Raw genomic sequence first — 22821 nt, forward strand, 5'->3', positions numbered from 1 at the left:
CCATCAGAAGGACTCGATAAATGAATTACTGATGAATTCTAATGTGGCCCAGTCTACTTGCTAAATTTAGAAATTTGTAGTGGTGACACTCTCAGTCACTAGGTTTTTTGGGACTTCACCTTTTAGGTCCAAGTGTATCTACATAAAAGCTTTCTTTGTCCTTTTATTTCTCCTTTGAGTCCTGGCTCCCTAAGGCTGAAGTGAGGATGACTCCTACCTTTTTTCTTTTCTTTTTTATTGTGCATGTGTGTTGGTACTGGGGATTGAATTCAGGGAGCTCTACTGCTAGGTCATGCTCAGCTCTTTTGTTTTTTATTTTGAGACGGGGTCTTGCTAAATTATCTAGGCTGTTCTTCAATTTGATATCTTCCTGCTTCAGCTTCCCATGTCACTGAGATTACTGAGATTATAGGCATGCACCACCATGCTCTGCCTTTTTTTAAAAAAATGTATTTAATTTTAAATTTTTCGTGTGACTGGGGATTGAACCAGGGGTGCTTTACCACTAAGCTACATCCCCAGTCCTTTTTGTTTTGAGACAGGGTCTCACTCAGTTGCTGAGTTTCTTGCTAAATGACTGAGGGTAAATTTCAGTCCTGCCTCAAACTCTAGAATTTGCAATTATTCTTCCTCAGCCTCCATGGCTGTTGCGATTTGTGCCACCAGTGTGGCCTGTCTTTTTTTTTTTTTTTTTTTTTTTAAACAGAGTTTCTATATGTTGCCAAAACTGACCTCAAGCTAGCAGTTCTTCTGCCTCATCCTCCCAAGTAACAAGGATTACAGGCACACGCCAGGGTGCCCAGCTCCTACCCTCTTAAGAGCAGGTGTGCCACATTGAGGAGCAGGGAGGCTTCTAAGCAAAGAGTGTTTCGTTCTCATGTTGAAGCCCTGCTCCCCTCACTGCCGCCTCCACTTCTGTGTTCAGTCCTGTGCCCCACTTGTTGCTGTTAACTACTCTGTGATTTCTTAGGAGGCCAGTTACCAAATGCCAGTAGAAAACATCCCCCAAATTCAGAATGCAAGCTGGTAATATTGGTGCTTTCCTAGCCTGCTCTCCTGGGGGATGATGGGGACCAGTGTAGGGTGCTGGGTCCTCCAATAGGGGAACATTCAGGGTTGTTTTGTTTTGTTTTGTTTGTTTGTTGTGGCCCTGGGTTTCAAACCCAAGGTCTCTTACATGCTAGATAGGCCCTCTACCATTAACTCCCAGCCGTCCCCTTCAGGTTTTGAAATCCCCAGGACTTCACTAGGCAGCTGACTACTTTCCTGATACCATTGTCCTCTCTGATAGTCAATTTCCCATAAGAGTTGTCCTTCCCCTTTTATTTGCTCCAGTTGAGTTGTCCCCCCTTCACCTTCAGTACCAACTGAACCCAGAGTTCAATCTCAGTCCTTAACCACTGAGCCATATACCCAGGCCTTTTTATTTCTTATTTTAAGAAAGCGTTTAGTAAGTTGCTTAAGGCCTTGCCAAATTGCTGAGGCTGTGCTTGAACTTGGAATTCTCCCATCGTAGCCTCCCACATAGCTGGAATGACAGGCAAGTAGCACCATGGTTAGCTTCCAGCTAAGTTGTTTGTTTGGACTTTTTTTTTTTTTTTTTTTTTTTTTTTTTTTTTTGGTGGGGGAGGTACCAGGGATAGAACCCAGGTGTGCTCAACTACTGAGCCACATCCCTAGTCATATAAAAGAGTGTCTATATGTTCTTCAAATAATAGACTTGTCAGTCATAGAATCAAGTTTCTATTACAATCAAAAGCAATTTCAAAAATATCTCCTGAAATTCATTAAATATTTAAGATGTCTCTGATTTCCTTTCTCTGCATTCCTATTGATTTAACCCACCCAAAATTGTTGCTTGCTGCTTACTGTGTGGAAGGACACTAATCTGTCCAAATGCTCACCCACAACATCAATGAAATAAATTCCTATTATAGTAGTAAATCGCAATTTCACTTATTAAACTGGCAAAGATTCTTAAAAATTAATGGTACTACTGTTTGTTAAGGTTTTAGAAAATGACTCCTTATAATTGCTGGTAGGAGAGTAAATTTATCTAATCTTTCTAGAAAGAAAAGTAACATATATCAAAAACTTAAAATGGAAATTTAAGCAAAAATATTTATTAAAGTATTGTTCCTGATAGGGAAAAATTAGAGACAATATACATAACTTGAGTAACCACATAATATATATACAAAATGGGATTTTTGAAAGTGAAAGGAGGCATTATTAAAATTGTACCAAAATAAAAGGCAAAAACCAAGCCTATTTCAGGAAAACCATGATAATAATTATTACCTTGCATATAACCAATGATCAGGACTTAGCACCATAATGTTACCACACATTGAAACACCAGAACTCAAACTGTTAAAATATGGTTATATATATTAAAATTCTATATTAATTTGGCAAGAAACTCTGAGAGCACTTATTCTCATCAGTCTGCCAGGCACAATAAATAGCCCTCCTTTCAGGACTGATAGTATATGTCCATCTGAGTGTCCAGGGTAAAAAAAATTTTCTAAAGAGAGTCATTAAATTGTATCAACTTCTCTAGACTTTTGCCAGGGAAAGAAAGTTCGTTTGGTTGTTTTATTTAAACAGGGCTTCCCTGAGTTGCCCAGGCTGGCCTTGAACTTGTGATCTGTCACAGGCTCCAGAGTAGTTGGGGTTACAGATGCATGCCACCCAACCCCACTTGAATTTTTTTTTTTTTTTTTTTTTTCAGTGTTGAGGATTGAATTCAGGGCCTTGTGAGTACTAGATGAGGGATCTGCCACTGAGCTAAATTCCTAAAATTTAACCCCTGGAAATGAATAAATTATGTATTGTGTGTGTGTATATATATATTTTTTTTTCTTTTTTCCTGATACTGGGGATTGAACCCAAGTGTGCTTTACAACTAAGCAACATTTCCACCAATTCCTGTTTTTTGTTTTGTTTTTTTTTTTTTTTTTCTTTTGAAACAAGGACTCACTAAGTTGCCAAGCTAGACTCTAACTTGCAATCCTCTTGCTTTAGCCTGCCAAGTTGCTGGGATTACATGCATGTGCCACTACACCTAGCCAGATATATCTATTTTTTAAAATATTTTTTTAAGTTATTGATAGACCTTTACTTTATTTATATGTGGTACTGAGAATTGAACCCAGTGCCTCACACATGCCAGGCAAGTGCTCTACCACTGAGCCACAACCCCAGACCCTGGATATGTATTTTTAAAGTATGGAAGACAGCTTCTGTTTTTCAGAAAACCCAAACCTGGAAAATCTCAGGTCAATTCAAATTTATTATCAATCCCAATCCCTTCCCCTACAAAACTCACGGTGACCTGTGGAACTTCCTCTCAAACCCAGGATTCTGCAAGTCAGTGACCCTTTCAAGAACTGCTGGGTTGGGTGTGGTGGTACACGCCTGAAATCCCAGCAACTCAGGAGGCTAAGGTAGGAGGATTACCAGTTGGGAGGCCAGTCTCAGCAATTTAGTGAGGCCCTTAGCAACTTAGGGAGACCCTGTCTCAAAATAAAAAGGGCTGGGGATGTGACTCAGTGGGTAAGTGTTCCTGGATTCAATCCCCAGTACTGAAAAAAAAACGAAAGAAAAAATGAGAAACAACAGAAGAGCTGCTGGGATGAATAGCCTATGACACCATAGGTAGCAACTCTGACATGCTCAGTGACAGCCCCAACTCAGCTCCTTTCATATGATTGCACACCTGGTTTACCTGATCAGCCTGCCAGCAAAGCATCTACCCTCAGCGAATTGTACAAATTCAGCTACCATGGACAGCTCCCAGTTGTTTCTCTCTTTTAGGCATTAACAAGCTGGAATCAGATGTCAGGTCCAGCGTATACTCACACACAAAAGCCAATTTCTCAGACAGATTCTGTGAAACTCCCTATTCACTTAGCTGGTGTAGGATTAACAAGTGTTTGTTGATCAAAATGACTTTATTATGTTTGAAAAAATAAGTTCCACAGAATGAGAAATGTCAACATGTAAAAACATTTGTTTTCTGTACTGAAAAACAAACCCAGCATGTTTTACCACTGGGCAACACCCCCAACTGCTTTATTCATTTATTTCATTTTGAGACGGAGTCTCACTATGTTGCCCAGGCTTGCACCATGCTTCCACATGTAAATTTTAATGACAAGAAAAGCCAGGTGCAGCAATATCGGCTACATGGGAAACTGAAGCAGGAAGATTGTAAGTTCTAGGTCTACCTTGGTAATTTAGTGAGACCCTATCTCAAAATTAAAAAAATAAAAATGAAAGGTTTGGGGCCAGTAGCACAGGCCTTAATCTCAATGATTCAGGAGGCTGAGACAGGAGGAGCCCAAGTTCAAGGCCATCCTCAATAACTTAAACCCTTTCTCAAAATAATAGAGGCTAGGGATGTATAGGGATGTAGCTAAATGGTAGTACCCCTGGGTTCAATCCACAGTGTGTGTGTGTGTGTGTGTGTGTGTGTGTGTGTGTGTGTGTATGACATCTATGACTACACATGTGCATGTTCTAACATGATGGTACTTTGACCATAGAATTCATAGGGTCATACCTGACCAGAATAAGAACTACCAATTATTCAAATATACACTGTGAAACAGAATATGTGAATGAATAAATACTTAAGGCATAATATACAGGGGCTGGATGTGTTAGTGCAATGGTAGAGCACAGTTTTCCTGTGTGTAAAGCCCTCAGTTCCATCCCCAGCACCAACAGCAACCATAGGAAAACTATTTATTTTCCATATTTTGAACAAAATGAGAGAAATGAATTTCAAGTTTGGAATTCAGTAAATTCAATGATTTTCATTGTTTTCCAATAGAGATGTTTGGGAAAATTAAAAATTTACTTATTTACTTTACTTTTTATCTCTTTTAGGACTTTTCTTGGGTAAGGTCATCTGGTGTTAAGAATATTTTTATCTCTAAAAAATGAGCTCCTAGGAGAGAAGACTCCAAAGCAAAACAATCATGAATGAATATCAGCAAGGGCTGGAAGTTGATGACAATTTCATAAAATCAAAAAGTTGGAGTAAGTAAAAAAAGGAAAGACCCAGCAGCACTTTACCACTGAGCTACATCCCCACACCTATATTATTTGTTTGTTTGTTTGTTTGTTTGTTTATCTTTTGGTACTGGGGATTGAACCCAGCAGTACTTTACCACTGAGCTATACCCCCATTATTATTTTTGTTTTTTCAAACAAGATCTCATCAAGTTGCTGAGGCTGGCCTCCAACTTGTTTTTCTCCTGCTTCAGCCTCCTGAGTTGATTATTTTCCCAGGTTTTATTACAAATCTTTTAAATCAAAATGACAAAATAGGTGATAAAAGAAAAGGAAAAGAGAAGCTGCCAGATGTGGTGGCACATGCGTGTAATCCCATTGACTCAGGAGCTGAAACAAGAAGACTGCAAATTTTCCTGTGCAACTTACAAAGAACCTATCTCAAAATTTTTAAAAAAGGTGTGGGGGGTGCTGGAAAATAGTTAAGTGGTAGACCATCTCTGGTTTCAATCCCCAGTACTGCAATAAATATGAATACAAAAAAATTTTTTTGGTGGTGCTGGGGATTGAACCCAGGGCCCTGTACATGCTAAGCAAGCATTCAGCCAACTGAGCTATATCCCCAGTCCGCTAAAACTTTTTTAAAACTTTTTTAAGGTTTAGCTGCAAGTATATCTCAGTAGGAGTGTACAGCACTTATCTAGCACGTGAGAGGGAGTGGGTTCAATACCCATAATAATAACAATAACAATAACAATAATAATAATAAAGAGCCAAATGACAGAAATGCTTTACTGACTTGTTTTAGGTTACACAGGCACATCCAGCTCACAGAATAACTGGATTGGCTGGAACCAAAATGCAAATCTACCTATGGAGGATGTTGTTAAAAGCATGAGCTATGAAGAGACCCTGAGTTCAGTTCTACAATTTTTAGCTCAAGATGCACAGTATATGGACTGCCTGCAACATCTCCAAGGCACAAAGACACTTGGAAAAGATTTTCTAAATCACTCTGATACTTCTCAACATTCAGGTATTCTATGGGGTTCGTTAATATGATAGTTTTCCTTAATGTACCTAAAGTCAAATGCACTGCCATTGTGTGTGGGTTAAACCATATGACAGTGTACAGCATACAGTACAACAGTGTCTCTCAGTCACTCCCATTTCATTTGATTCCCTCTTTGTAACCATTGTTAGAGCTATGTGGATGTCATTCGAATCTCCTTCTACACTCATTCAGTCATGTTATTCAAAATTTTTACATCCATGAGATTATACTAAAATATTTTGTAATCTACATAGAACATAGCATTTTATAGAATAAGTATAAAATACGTATGCATTCTTCCATTATGAACATTAGTTTAAAACCCAACAACAGCCTGGTATGGTGGCACATGCCTATAATCCCAGGGACTCAGGAGGCTAAGGCAGGAGGATCACAAGTTTGAGGCCATTTTCAGCAATTTAGCAAGACTCAGCAATTTAGTAAGATCCTGTCTCAAAATAAAAATAAAAAAGACCAGGGGTGTAGCTCAGTGGTAAAATGTCCCTGGATTCAATCCCCAGAAAAGAAAGAAAAGAAAGATCTGGGTGAGGTGGTGTGTGCCTATTGTCCCAGCTACTTGGGATTCTGAGGCAGGAGGATAGCAAGTTCCAAGCCAGCCTGGGCAACAATGAAACTCTGTCTCAAAATGAAAATTTTTTTTTTTTTTTTTTTTTTATTGTAAACAAATGGGATACATGTTGTTTCTCTGTTTGTACATGGCGTAAAGGCATACCATTTGTGTAATCATAAATTTACATAGAGCAATGTTGTTTGATTCATTCTGTTATTTTTTTCCCTTCCCCCCACCCCTCCCACCCCGAAAATTTTTTTTAAAAAGGTGTGGTAGGGGGAAACTCAGTGGTAGAGTGCTTTTCTAGCATACACAGGACGCTGAGTTAAATCCCTAGTAACATAAAACACACATACACACACACACACACACACACACACACACACACACACAACCAAAAAGAAGGGAAAGAATAAATAATAATAATAATAATTTTAATTTGTACCTTTTATGAAAATATTCCACAATTTTGATAATGTACTTTTTCTTTCCTCTCTTCTTTCCATCAGTGCACAACATTGATACACAAATCAAATATGTTCTCATGCATCTGTTGATTTTATCCCATAGATCTTGTTACACACAAAGAACCAGCTATGCCGTGGAACCAAAGTCCAGAGCTATCACACAGGAATCCGAACGAAGATGAAGGAAAGGGAGAACAGAACTGGAGAGAAGCAGCAAAAGAAGGAGAAAGAGAAGAAGAGGAAGAGGAAATGCAGCTAGACGACGACCTGAAAAACGAAGAGAAAAGGGAAGATGAGGAGCTGTGTCCCAAGAAAAGATCAGTCAGCAAATCCCTCATGGACACTCTTTGGGCAAAGTTTAAATTAAATGCCTACCCCACAGTACAAGATAGTTTCTCACTCTCATTTGAATTTAGCATGACAGATAAACAGGTATGACAACCTATTTCTTCACAGATAGACGAAGTCACTTCTGCAGTACTATTATGCACGTAACCAGTATCGTGATTCCTGTATTAATCACCTCACCTGCCTCATTTTTTGCAGATACAACAATGGTTTTGTAAAATGAGGAAGAAATACCAGAAAGAAATGTCTAAGCAAAGGCACAGCAAAAGACTCAAGAAATAAAAAAGTTTCTACACATAAAACTTGTAAGTTGCAAGGAAGTAAGAAAGGATACGTTGACTTTTAGTTCTATTTGAGTTTCTGTAGTTACTGGGGATCCTGTAACTTTTGTGTGCCAGCCCACGGACACAAAACCAGTTCAATTTACTGCTTATTTTTCATTCTACTCAAAACACACTCCTGTTCATGCCACCATTTTACATGTAATCACATTATCATATGTATGCTATAGACGTTAGATTTTTATTGTTTTGCTGTGATGGAGATTGTACCTAGGACTTTATACATTGGTTGGCACTTATGTGCTGCACCACTGAGCTACACCCCCAAACCTTAGATTTTTATTGATTGTAGTATAGAATTAAACCAGCTTAAGTCCCAAAGTTCTGAAGTTTAATTGCTATTTTGGTAAACCAGAATGTCAAATAATCCTCTCGCTTTTTTTTTTTTCTTTTATTTTCTTTTATTTATTTATTTTTTTTTGTACCAGAGAATTAACCCAGGGGCACTTAACCACTGAGTCACATCCCCTGCCTGTTTTTATTTTTTATTTTGAGATAGGGTCTCCCTAAGTTGCTGAGGCTGGTTTTGAACTTGGGATCCTCTGTCTTAGCCACCCAGAACCACTGGGATTACAGGAGTGTACCATGGAGCCCAGCTTCCTTCACTTCTGAAAAGTGATCTACCTTAGATGGCCGGCTGTGCACATCTCTATCCTTTTGGTTAGAAAACCTCACTGACATAACTGTCTAAGCAAGTACAAGCTATCCTGGAGCCTACAACGAAAGTGTGGGAATAACATTTTTTGAGGCTCAAGCTTTAGGAATTAGAGATGTTCCATGCAGGCACTAGACTCAAAGATGGGTAGAGCCCTTACAGTAACAGACATCCAGGAAAATTGCATAGCAGCCTTTGAAGAAGCTAAGAAGGAACTCACTGCTTTAAAGTTTGAGGGAGCAATTTATGGGAAGGATTTATAGAGGCTTTCATGCCATAGCTTTCCTCTAGCAGACCAAGTAAAAGTCTTCTGAGTTATTTATGGGACAGTTTCAGAACTGACCGAAGTGATTATGTGGAAAATTCTGTTAGCCCTACGCTAATTCGTTCTATATTCTTTTCTCTCTATGGAACTGAGCTGTTCTTGGTGTTTTTTGTTTGAATCAGAGCTGTTTCCAGCAGTTTTCAAATTAAATGAAAAAACTTTATGATAGTTCCTTACCTTTAAAAAAATTTAGCAATATCACAGTGATAATAAGGATTTTTATTCCTTGTATTATCACAGATCAATATTGTTATTTTGAGCCATAATTCCTGGTTTTTGTCAAAGAATTCAAGATAAGACTTATGGTCATTTAACTTTGTAACTTAATTTGATTATCCTGTAAATTTTGGTAGTCTCATTTTGTCTCTCATTTTAATCTATTACTGAATATTTTATTTTTACCCTTATTGAGTCATTTACTGATGTGTGCAACTGTTCCCCTGTAATATTAATAAACTATTCATTGCATTTTTTTGTTGTGTTTTGTTTGTTTGAGGGTTTTTTGGTACTGGATATTGAACCCAGGGGGACTTAACCACTAAGCCACATTCCCAGCCCTTTTTTGTATTTTATTTAAAGACAGGGTCTCGCTAAATTGCTGAGGCTGAGTTTAAACGTGAGATGCTCCTGACTCAGCCTCCCAAGCAGTTGGGATTACAGGCATGCACCACTGCACCCACCTGGTTGCAGTATGAAACAAACAAAACAAAAAACACCTTGGTTCAGTACTGTGGCTCACATCTGTAATCCCAGCTACTCAGAAGGCTGAGGCAGGAGGATAATAAGGCCAAGGTCAACCTCAGCAATTTATTAAGAACTTGACTCAAAATAAAACATTTTCAAAAGAGCTGGGAATATAAAGCAATGGTAAAGCACCCTTGGATTCAATCCCTAGTACTGAATAAAAAAAAAAAAAAATTAAACCAGTATGCATTTTCTATTGCTTATATGCCAAATACATATTTGATGATTGTCTTCCCTCTCTATTTGTGGGAGCCTCATGTGATTTTGAAAGGAACTAAGATAGAAACAATATCAACTTTTCCCCCCAGTACTGGGAATTGAACCCAAGGCCACTCTACCAATGGGCTATATCCCCGCCCTTTCATTTTTTTTTTTTTTTTAAATTTCATTTTGTTTTTGGTACTGGGGATTTAACCCAGAGAGTCTCTACCAGGTACTGGTAGAGGTGGTCCAGTTACTATCAGGTACATCCACGACCCTTTTTATTTTGAAACAGGGACTTGCTAAGTTACTGAGACTGGAATCGAACTTGCAATCATTTTACCTCATTCTCCTGAGTAGTTGGAATTATAGGCTTGTGCCATCACACCCAGTCAGAATTCTTATATATTATTTATATATATTTATGTACTATCTCAATGATAAATTTTGAGCAGAATACCATGTACTACTTCTCAATCCCAGGGGAGCAGAACACAAAATACTGGCTACTAATCTCAGGGGAAGACTCCCAGTACAGGAACAACTGCAAACATCAGTATGCTAATATGAGGAATGGAAGCCCAGACCCTTCCACCCCTTGCACCTCAGTATTGGAGTATCATGAAACACAACACAGACACAGGATAGATCAACACTTTACTTATAATGAGATGAGGCACAGCAAGATCAGCTTCAATCTCATGCATTGAGGGCTGGGGGTATAGCTTGGTGGCACAATGCTTATTTAGCATGTGCAAGGCCCTGGGTTTGATCCCCAGAACCACATAAAATAAGAAAAAAAAAAAAAAATAGTGCGCATTGGTAGGCCAAGGCCAGCAGTTGCTCTGGCAGCCAGCTCAGGGCAATTAATTATGTGCACCCCAATAAAAGGACCCCACCCCCTCCCCTTAGAGGATTATTATGGCATTTGACACATACACTTAAGCAGAACAAAGGAGCATGCATTGAATTTGCCTCGAGGAAAGATGTGCCCACTCAAGGTAGGAGCCCACAGGTTGAGTGGGCTCTTCATCTTTGGTTAAGGAAGTGGTCCAGGCCCAAGGTCTATTCCTGTGTGTACATGAGAACACCTTTCCCAACAATTATTACCCTAAACCATAAGGAAGGAAGCCGAATTGCTGGGAAATAATGTGATTTCATCAACAAGGAATAGTTCCTTAATGTCTGAGCCTCACTTTGTACTCTATTGTGTTCAATTCAAAAGCTGTGTTTTTAATTATAATCTGAGAAATATTCTAGGCTCCATCAATTTGTGTTTCACATGTAGTGTTTATACACCCTTAATGTTCTCTGGTGTGAGTTTATTTTATATATATATATATATATATATATATATATATATATATATATATATATATATAAAATGCTCTTGTATCTTTTCTATACCCTTACTTACCTCTGACTTTTTTTTTTTTTTCTTTAACAGCACTTGGTATGGAACACAGGCCTCAGCATACTAGGCATGTGCCCTGCCATTGAGGTGCATCCCCAGCCTACCTCTTTGACATTTTCAAATATGTTTTATGAAGAGCTCATCATTTTTCAATGGAAATTATTTTCCAGATCTAATATCTTTTGATACATGTTAAATACATGGATGGTGTTATGAAACATTTATCTGACACCATTCTTGTATATAAATGGAGTACTTGAAAGATAAATGAAAAAATATCTAATTAATTCTGTGTAGTAGAACAAACAAGAAATCAAGGTAAAGAACTAGATGAGGTAAAAAAAAAATCAATAAAGAAATTACCAACCTCTGTGGAAATAAATTTAATGGGTTTAATGCGTTTTGAAAACTGTTAATACATCTCTAAGCAAACCTTTCTGCCTTATTCTCTGTAAACATGATAGTGCTCCTGATTTTTGTTTGGTGTGTGTAAATAAATTAGAAGACCAAATTAGTTTTTTACAAGAGCAAGTTAAGGGATGAAATAAGGAGGGAAGTGAAGACAAGAAGACACCAATGGATATGAGAATGACTGATAAAATAAATTAGAAGTCAAATAAGAATAGGGGAAATGATTGAAAAGGAAATTTTAAAGTCAGGCTCAGCAACCCACACCTATAATTCCAGTGACTCAGGAGGCTGAGACAGGACAATCTCAAGCTTGAGGTCAGCTACAGCAACTTTGTGAAACTCTTAGAAAGTTAGCAAGACTGAAAGCACACAGAAACCACTGTGGATGCAGGAACTCACGCAAGAGATTTTGTTAAGCAAACAGTGTTTCCCTGCAGGGTGAGAGAGAGAAAATAGGGGGGGGGGGGGGGGAGAGAGAGGGGGAGGGAGAGGGAGAGGGAGAGAGAACGCACGTAGGAGAGAATGAAAGCCAGGAGGAGAGACAGAAAATGGCAGGGGGAGCTATTAAGTAGTTCGCAGGCTAATAACAGGCCAATGACTGATGAGAATGTTCACAGGTTGACAATCTGGACCAATGACTACCAAAAATGTTTGCAGGCTGATGACTGGACCAATGATTGGTTGCGATGTTTGCAGGCTAACAATCTGGACCAATGACTACTGAGAATGTTCACAGGCTGACAATTGGACCAGTAGCTGGCTGGGATGTTCACAGATTGACAATCTGGGTTGTAAAATGGTGTGGGGGAGGGAGAATAATGGCAGCAGCAAAGTAGCAGATCTGATGCCAAGAAGCCCCTGTCTCAAAATAAAAAATTAAAAAAGACTGGGGATGTAGCTCAGTGCCCCTGAGTTTAATCCCCGACACCAAAGAAAAAAGAAACTTCAGATCATAGTTATCTCCTACTACTCCCTAATTCCATCAAATATTTAGACATAGACATGATTTTCATAATTCATATGGATGAACCCTCTAACATCTACACTTTATATCTTTATATGTGTATGCATATATGTAATATATAAATATATCTATTTATTTAGATGATACTGGAATTTAACAGAGGCACTCTACCAGTGAGCTATATCTTAGCCCTTTTTAGTTTTTGTTTATATGTAATTTGTTTTTTTAGTACGAGGGATTGAATCCAGAGGTGCTTTACCACTGAGCCACAACCCCAGCCCTTGTTATTATTATTATTTTTTATTTGGTGACAGGGTGTTGTTAAGTTGCTTAAGACCTCACTAGGTTGCTAACGTTGGCCTGGAACTTGGGATACTCCTATCTCAGTCTCCCTGGTCACTGGGATTACAGGTGTATGGTTCCATACATTTTGGGGTTTTTCATTATACCGGGGATCTAACCCAGGGTCTCTTGCACGCTAAGCAAGCACTCTACCAGCAAGCTGCATCCCCAGCCTGCGTTAGTCTTTGCTGCTGGTGGTTTGGGGCTTAGCAGTAAGTGGCCAAGTCAGTCCTAGTGAGTTCAAGTTCATGCTGCTGAGCTCAAGCACAACCTCTGTTCCTCCACCATGGCCACTTTATTCATGAGTCCAATGGACAATGAACACGGTGGCTGGGGAAAGAATCTCACTGTACCCATAAGACTGGTCATCCTATCCACTTGATTATTAAAATCCTTCTCTGCTAAGGTCAGTCTTTCATGAACATTCATATTGTACACAAATGCCTTCTCATGGTTTTTGGAAGTCTAAGGAATGTTGGATTTTGAGATTTGGGGGCCTTAACAAAAAATGCAAGCCAAGCCTCTGGGCTATTGTAAATGCCATCAGTCTTCATTTGGATGTGTCTACATGAATTGTATGCATTCAGTAAAAGTTCATTAAGCTGTCTCTTGAGATTCATTCACTGCATATAAGACATTTTTCAATTTAAATAAAAAGTTTTGGCTTATTTCATCTTCCTGCCCTTACCCTTTCTAGTACTATCAATAAATGTTTCTGTTTTTTTTGTTTTGTTTTGTTTTGTTTTGTTTTGTTTTGTTTTGTTGGTACCAGGAATTAGACCCAGGAGTGCTTAACCACTGAGTCATATCCCCAGTCCTTTTTTTATATTTTATCTAGAGACAGACTCTTGCTGAGTTGCTCATTGCCTTACTAAGTTGCTGAAGCTAGCTTTGAATTTGTAATCCTCCTTGCCTCATCCTCCTGAGCCCCTGTCCCTTTTTATTTCTCATTTTGAGAAATTGCTAACTTGCTAAGGGTCTAAGCTGGTTAGGGCCTTACTAAATAACTGACTTTGAACTTATGATCCTCCTGCCTCAGCTTTCCAAGTGACTGGGATTACAGGTGTGGGCCACTGTACCTGGCCTAGATATTTCCTTTGACATGAATTTTCTGTTCCTTATTTATTTAAAAAGTAAAATTTTAGAGATCAGGTCTTGCTGTATTGCCCAAGCTGGCCTTGAATTCCTGGAATCAAGAGATCTTCCTGCTTCAGCTTCTTGAGCAGCTGGGACTACAGGCTCAACCTGACCAACCGTGAATTTTCTTTTCAACTGCACGTTGTGTGCCCTAGCTTCGATTTCTATAATATGATTAAGTTTCTTAATTACTCTTGGAAATAGGTACCTCTTGCTCCTTTTCCTCTAATCCCTTTACAAAAACTAGAATACTGTGATATCCTGAATTTTATTTTTTGGTGGTAGGGATTGAACAAAGGGGCATTTTACCACCGAGCTACAATCCCAGTCCAGTTTTTAATATTTTATTTTGAAACAGGGTATTGCTAAGTTTCTGAGACTGACCTCAAACTTGGGATCTTCCTGCTTCTGTCATAGGAAAGCAAGAAGCTGAAACTTCAAATTTCTGTTCTTGTGTTCCAACAAAAGAAAATTTAAAGTCAAACACCAAAAGCCATACTAAAGAACTGTTTTACAAGTGATGGCAGAGTGGAAATGAGGTGAAAGTAAAGTAGAAGCAATGTGAGGCTCAAAGCGAGCAAAGAAAGCGAGGCTCAAAGAAACAAGTGGGCCGATTCCAAGGAAGTAATGACAAAGGAGCCAATGCTGTCTCCAAATTTATTACTGTTTGATGTTTACCAAGAGAACTGGGGTTCACCTTCTGTACTCTTTGCCAAACAGGTGTTCAACTCCTCCCTCATGTCAGGCGGTAGAGTTTTTGACCTTAGTTTGTCCCCTCCAAAACTGTCCTGTGGCCATCCTTTTTAGGGGGGCTTCATCTACAAGTCAATTCCATGTTAATGTGGGCGCTGGGGTCAATAGCTGTTCAGATGTTAGTGTCACTAAAGACTTCCCCCCCTACTCCTGAACTTGGCACCATAACTTCTAGTTTTATCTTGACCTTTATGGGTCCTATTAAGAGTTAGTCCCATAAGTCCTTCTTTCTTGAGGCACCCACCCCCAAACCATTATCTCTTTTACCCTTGTCTGTTTATCCTCAAGGTTTTTGTACTGGTGTTTTGCAACAAGTTATCTGCTACAATTTACTGATTTGTCTTGGCAGAAACTTTAAAAAAACTTTAATTTAGGGTAACTGTGACCTTGCCATGTATTTCCCTGCTCATTTCTAGCTACTACCTAACACTTCAGCCTCTGAAACTGCATAGATTACAGATGTGCACCATCGCATCCACTCCGAAACATTTTAACATTTCTTTCATTGGTGATTAAACCAAACTCACAGCCTTGAGCATGCTAGACAAGCCCTCTATCACTGAACTACATTCCCAGATCCTAAGTATAATATTTAGATACATGTTATTGGGGTCAACAACTTTGTTTTATCATACTACCATCTAATTAAAGCAACAGCTGAAGTCAAAATAAAATAATCAGCCCAGAGGCAGAGGCAGGAGGATCACATGTTCAAGGCTAGCCTAGGCAGTTTTCCAAGACTTCTCTCAAAATAAAATGAAAAGGGTTGGGGATATAGCTCAACAGTAGAGCACCACTGAGTTTAATCTCCAGTACTGCAAAATAAAATAAATAAATAAAATCAACATAAGCGCTAGACTTTTACTTTCTTTTCCAACACTATTACCATCTTCATCTCCACTTCGCTTTAGCCAACTCCTCTTTCTCTAATACCTACAGAGCAACTAAGAAGGTTCTGGGCCAATAGTATACTGTTTTAGAGCAGTTTTAGTATTAGTTTTTACTAAACTTGGATAGGCATTTCTTGGTACTCCTCCCATTCCTGGAGGCTAGACTTAGCAGAAGTGGAAAAAAATCCTTTTTTACCTTGGGTCAAAGATCCCCTGAGGGTAGGGTGGGAAAGAAGGAATAATACATATCCTTGTAATAACCGCCAGGACTCTTGACAATTCAATTTGGTGGTTTACCCTTCCCAACTCCCCTGCTTGGAGACCTTGGAATTTGGTACAATAAAAGTAATAATTCAGTCTTTGAATGTTAAAGGCCTTTAATTAAGATCTGACGAATCCAAAACTGACCCACAAGTCAGGAATTCGGGGGTTTTAGTTGTTCTTTATTTAAGAACCCTGGTAATTCAAGAATTTTATAAGTGTGGTTCAGCTCTAAGAAATGACTGATTAATGAATTAATTTTCAGTGTTGTGGATCATGAAGTATATCTCCGGCCCTTTCTAAATTTTATTTTGAAGCAAAGACTGGGTTAATGGGAAAAGGGTTGAGTGAATCTTACTGGATTTCAAAACTTGTACTCATGGTAAGATATTTAACAAAAGTAGCCACAGTTCAATTACTTAAAGGAGATGATACATACATATGTGAAGGTTTATCATACTGTTCAATAATGAAGTTTTTAAATATTTCATAATAAAGAGGTTCTTTTGCAGGGTGTGGTGGTACATACCTGTAATCCCATAGACTTGGGAAGCTGAAGCAGCAGGATCAGGAGTTCAGGATCAGTCTCAGCAATTTACCGAGAGCCTCTTTCAAAATAAAAAATAGAAAGGGTTGGAGAAGTAGCTCTGCAGTAAATTGCTCCTGGGTTCCATCCCCAGTGCTGGAAAAAAAGTTCTCTTGGGGGAAGAAAATGTATGTGCTTGCTGCACTTACAGGGATAACGAGCAAAATAAGTGAGAAATGAACTATGCGAGTTCATTAGTAATCTCTAAATTAGCAGTTTTCATAATTGTGTGGTTCCTCTTTAAAATACAGGTAATTTGAGAGTAATCTATTTCTTAGAGAAAGGATTGATTGTTATAAATGAAAGACTCTTTGTTCAAGACTTACTGAATTGTCAGTTGAGGGGACCTCCAGCAAAGAACATTCTTGGGTTTTTTTGCTTTTGTTTTTATTTTTGTTTTCCTTTTGGAGTGCTGGAGATGGAAGCCAGAGTCCCCTATATACTAGAAAAAAATATGTCAATTAAGAAGTATTTAAGCTGGAGCTTGGCAGGTGCCTATCATTCCAGTGGCTCAGGAGACCCCTAATCAATTTAGTGAGACTTCATCTCTAAAGAAAAAAAAAGGATGGGGATGTGGCCCAATGGTTAAGTGCCCCTGATACCAAAAGAAGAAAAAAAAAAAAAAAAAAAGAAAGAAAAGAAAAAGAATATTATGTGTAAAATGGATCTTTCCTTTAATTTACATACAAAGCCCTAGTTCTCATTAAGCCCACTCCTTTATCAAACAAAAAATGATACGTTTTATGATATTTTTGCCTGGTTCTGTCATAGAATAGTAGTTGTCAAACAATAGCAGGCAAAAAACTTGCGGAGGGAACTTTCTCTCTTTTTGCAGTGCTGGTGACTATACCCAAGTACTCATTTATGATATGGCAAGTGCCCTACCAAGGAGGACTTCTTTTTATATTTGGTATTGTGTATTGAACCCTGGGGCGCTTTACCACTGAGCTATACCCCAGTCCTTTTTATTTTTGATTTTGAGTCACTAAGTTGCTGAGGATGGCCTTGAACTTCCAATACTCCTGCCTCCCTGCCTCAGCCTCATGTATTACATTATGATTATGATTATAATTATTATTGTTATTTTTAATTATTATCATTTTGGTTCCATGTCCTTTTTATTTCCATTTTTTTTTTTTTTTTTTTGGTTTGTTTGTTTTCAGACAGGATGTTGCTAAATTGTTGAGGCTAGCCTTAAACTTTTGATCCTCCTGCCTCAGCCTCCCAATCACTGGGATTACAGGCATGTACCATTGCACCTCATCCAAGAATTTTTAAAACAGACTTCTAGTTAGTCAGGCTGAGGTTCCTGACTGTAAACCTAGTGACTCAAGATGCCCAGGAAGAAGGATAGCAAGTTTGAGGTCAGCACTCAGCAACTTAGTGAGGCCCCGTTTCAACATTTTAAAAGTGCTGGAGTGTAGCTATCCCACTCCTCGGCCTGTACCCAAAGGACTTAAAATCAGCATACTACAGAGATACAGCCACATCAATGTTCATAGCTGCTCAATTCACAATAGCCAGACTATGGAACCAACCTAGATGCCCTTCAATTGATGAATGGATAAAGATACTGTGGTATATATATACAATGGAATATTACTCCGCCATAAAGAATAATAAAATTATGGCATTTGCAGGCAAATGGATGAAATTGGAGAATATCATGCTAAGTGAGATAAGCCAATCTCAAAAATCCAAAAGGCGAATGATCTCACTGATAAGCGGATGATGATACGTAATGGGGGGTGGGAGGGGGGCAAGAATGGAGGAAGGAGGGACTGTATAGAGGGAAAAGAGAGGTGGGAGGGGTGGGGGGTAAGGAAAAAAAATAACGGAATGAATCAAACATCATTACTCTATGTAAATGTATGAATATGCAAATGGTATGCTGTTACTCCATGTACAAACTGAAACAACATGTATCCCATTTGTTTACAATAAAAAATAAATAAATAAATAAATAAATTAAAAAAAAATGCTGGAGTGTACTTCAGTGATAGAGCACTGCTGGGTTTGCTCTTTAGTACCGCCAAAAAAAAAAGAAAAATTGGTCAATACATTTGGACCGGATTAAAAGAAGTTCCTTTAATACAAACAAAAAATAGCTGGGAAACTTGGAATAATCCAAATGATAGATGAGAAGAAAAGAATGGATAGTGGTTTGGATAGGGCAGTAGATTTGGAGATACTTAGGAAAGGTCAGCACCAGTATAGGTGAGCATACGTGCCAAATGTGAACTTACACTTTTGCCAAGAGACACAGGTCATCTCAGACCCCCAATTTCCCCATGACACAGGAAATAAAGAAAGAAAGAAATACTTGCTTTAAAAGAATCATCATGGGTTGGGGAGATAGCTCAGTTGGTAGAGTGCTTTCCTTGCAAGCACAAGTCCCTGGGTTCGATCCCCAGTACAAAAAAAAAAAAAAAAAAAAAAAAAAATCATCACACCAGTCACAGTGGTGCACACTTGTAATCCCAACAAATTCTGGATGCTGAGGGTGGAGAGTCACAGGTTCAAGTTTAGCCTGGGCGATTTAGCAAAATAAAATTTAAAAATCTCAAAATAAAAAGAACTGGGGATGTAGCTCAGAGGTAGAGTGGATGCCTGAGGCCCTGCGTTCAATTCCCAACAACATGAAATAAACTAATAAATAAATAAATAAACAACCAGGAGTGGTGGCACATACACAGGTGACTCGGGATGATTCAGGAGGCTGAGGCTGAGGCAGGAGGATCGCTAGTTTGAGGCCAGCCTCAACAACTTAGTAAGGTCCTAAGCAACTTAGCAAGGCCCTGTCTCAAAATAAAAAATAAAAAGTTCGGTGTGGTGGCCGGGTGGGAGGTTGAAGCAGAGGAGTTCGAGGATGCACCTGATGTGGAGCCGCTGGAGCCCACGCTTAGCAACATCATTGAGCAGCGCAGCCTTAAGTGGATCTTTGTCGGGGGCAAGGGTGGTGTAGGCAAGACCACTTGCAGCTGCAGCCTAGCAGTTCAACTCTCCAAGGGGCGCGAGAGCGTTCTGATCATCTCCACAGACCCAGCCCACAACATCTCAGATGCTTTTGATCAGAAGTTCTCTAAGGTGCCTACCAAGGTCAAAGGCTATGACAACCTCTTTGCTATGGAGATCGACCCCAGCTTGGGTGTGGCGGAGCTACCTGATGAGTTCTTTGAGGAGGACAACATGCTGAGCATGGGCAAGAAGATGATGCAGGAGGCCATGAGCGCCTTCCCAGGCATCGATGAGGCCATGAGCTACGCTGAGGTCATGAGGCTGGTGAAGGCCATGAACTTCTCGGTGGTGGTGTTTGACACGGCGCCCACGGGCCACACGCTCAGGCTACTCAACTTCCCCACCATCGTTGAGCGGGGCCTGGGTCGCCTCATGCAGATCAAGAACCAGATCAGCCCCTTCATCTCACAGATGTGCAACATGCTAGGCCTGGGCGACATGAACACAGACCAGCTGGCCTCCAAGCTGGAGGAGACGCTGCCCGTCATTCGCTCAGTCAGTGAACAGTTCAAAGACCCTGAACAGACGACCTTCATCTGCGTGTGCATTGCTGAGTTCCTGTCACTGTTTGAGACAGAGCGACTTATCCAGGAGTTGGCCAAGTGCAAGATCGATACCCACAATATCATTGTCAACCAGCTCGTCTTCCCTGACCCTGAGAAGCCCTGCAAGATGTGTGAGATCCAGGCCAAGTACCTGGACCAGATGGAGGACCTGTACGAAGACTTCCACATCGTGAAGCTCCCGCTGCTGCCGCACGAGGTGCGGGGCGCAGACAAGGTCAACGCCTTCTCTGCCCAGCTCCTGGAGCCCTACAAGTCCCCCAGTGCCCAGTAGCACCGCCACCATCCCTAGCTGTTGCCATTTCACACCCACCCTTCGCCCTGCCTACTCCCCCTGGGGCAGAGTTTGCACAGTCCCCCAGAGTACGGGGGAGCCACTTGGGGGGTGGGAGACAGGGAGAGGGTCTATTCCCCCTGGTGGGGCTTGGGGGCTGTAGTCGCCCCCACCTCTCCCTGCCTCTCGCTCCTCAATAAAATAATCTTAAACAAAAAAAAAAAAAATAATAATAAAAAAATAAAAAATAAAAAAAAAATAAAAAGTTCTAGGGATGTAGTCAGTGGTAGAGCACCCCTGGGTTTAATAAAGAAAAAAGACAAGAATGTAAAAAATAACCATTTCTTGACATTGCTGTTTCACCAATTTGTGAATCACATGATGATCAAAAACTTGCTCAGCTGTGGAAACATATGGAAGAAAAAAATTGAAAGAAAGAAGTAACTAGATTCTTAGAAATTGGATTCTGGATATATTTTGGAGATATAGCCAACAAAGATGGCAATAAGATTTTGGCCCAAACAACTGAAAAGATGGAATTGTTACCTACTGACATGGAAAATACGACAAGAGGAGGCTGTCCAGCAAGGAATTTAAGGAATTTGGTGTTGGAGATATTAATTTTGTGATGAGATCCAACTGGAGATGTTAAGTAGGCAGTGGATATAAGAGATTTGATTTGGGGAATAGGCCTGGAATGAAGATACACATTAGAGTCAAAAGCATTTATTAAAATCACAAAACAAAGTTGTGAGCCAGTGGTACATGACTCTAATCCCAGAGACTCACTCTGGAGGCTGAGCCCAGCCTCAACAATTTAATGAGGACTTAAGCAATTTAGCAAGATCCTGCCCCAAAACAAAAAAGAAAAAAGGCTGGGGATGTGGCCAAGTGGTAAAGATCCCTGGGTCCAATTCCCAGTACCAAAAAAGACAAGACAGAATAAGATCAGAAGTGTGAACAGAAAGAGTCTGAAGATCAGTCGAAGAAGGGGACCAAGGGCAAGGAGGGAGGTGGGGAAAAGGAGGTACCAGGGAATGAAATTGACCAAAGTATACTGTGTTCATGTATGAATATATAGCAACAGATCCTACAACTATGTATGAGCATTATGCACTAATAATAATAACAATAATAATAACAATTTTTTTTTTAGAAAAGGTTTGAGAACTAAATTTCGGTGCAATCTAGCTTTTATTTTTATTAATTAATTAATTAATTTTATTTTGTGTGGGTGTGGTACTGAGGATTGAACCCAGGGGTGCTTAACCACTGCATCACATCCCCAGCCCTTTTTATTTTTGACTTTGAGATAGGGTCTTGCTAAATTGCTTAGGGCCTCGCTAAATTGCTGAGGCTGACTTTGAACTTGGAATCCTTTCCCAAGTTGCTGGGATTGTAGGTATGTGCTACTGCACCTGGCTCACTCTTAACTTTTAGATTATACAGGGGTCAAGGGAAAACCAGAAAGGAGACTGAGAGAGAAGCAGGATAACAGACAGAATACCAGGAGAGAATAAATAAAAGATTTAATTCAAAACACACTGTCTTTTTACTACCTGTGGTCACTTCTTTCCACCTCAGGTTTCTCGTCCCTAATTTCCAATGACTTATTTGACATCTGCATCTGTACTGATTTATTAAAATCATAATTATCAAACATGCATGTACATGTATCAGGCACTGGGCTAGATGCTAATAGAGTTCACCATATCTTACCATAGCAAGAGCGTACCATATTACCCTGTTACCTCCTGCTCCTCCCTCCTATTCTATCCCTACCTTGGAGCTTTTTTTAAACATCAGTATTGGAACCCATATTTTCTCTCATTTGTTAACTTTCTGGAGTCCCCTTCCCTGTTCTTTCCTTATTTTTCCTTTTCAGCTCACCTGAGGTCCTCTACAGTCTTGTGATCCCCACCCCCTCCCGTCCCGCTTCCTCCGCTAGTGTGTACTCTTAGCATGCAGTGCATACCTCATCCTTGCTCAGCACTTATCACATACTTTGCAATTGTCTTTTTGGTCTATTTTGATCTGCTCTACCAATTGTTAGTTCATTTAACATACCCTTCCTCCACCCACACAGCTCACTCCAACAAAGTCTCCAACAGCTTCTGAAACTTTCTCAACCTTATTCAAATTGCTTTCCTCAGCAAAGAATGTAACAAGCCTGCCTTCCAGCTATCAGCCCCCTACTCTTTGGTCTTTCACCCCAGAGACTCACCCTAGACACAAAGAGACCCGGATGGGGGCAGGGGAATTCATCCAGGATCTTATGCAAAGATCCTTCAGCAAAGAACAAAACTTCTCATACCAGCCTTTCAGAGAGCTGCGGATAAACTCAGATATTTGCTGGCCTTGACAGCGCCCATTTACCAAACTGTGCTGATTGAGAACCAGAAGTCAAGTTTTTCTCTTTTCAAAGAAATCTTTTTTTTTTTTTTTTTTTCCGTGCTGGAGATTGAACCCAGTGCCTTGCA

General features: G+C 39.7%; 1 protein-coding gene across 1 annotated transcript; it reads left to right on the forward strand.

Annotated features, from left to right (window-relative positions):
- Nucleotides 1–19475: 19475 nt before the first annotated feature.
- LOC306663053 (ATPase GET3-like) lies at nt 19476–20535 on the forward strand. Its single transcript, XM_079143397.1, has one exon. The coding sequence runs from the start codon at nt 19613–19615 to the stop codon at nt 20339–20341; it is 729 nt and encodes a 242-aa protein (XP_078999523.1). The 5' UTR covers nt 19476–19612; the 3' UTR covers nt 20342–20535.
- Nucleotides 20536–22821: the final 2286 nt, after the last annotated feature.

This window comes from Sciurus vulgaris, assembly GCF_902686455.1.
Source record: "Sciurus vulgaris genome assembly, chromosome: 5".
Classification (NCBI taxonomy): Eukaryota; Metazoa; Chordata; class Mammalia; order Rodentia; family Sciuridae; genus Sciurus; species Sciurus vulgaris.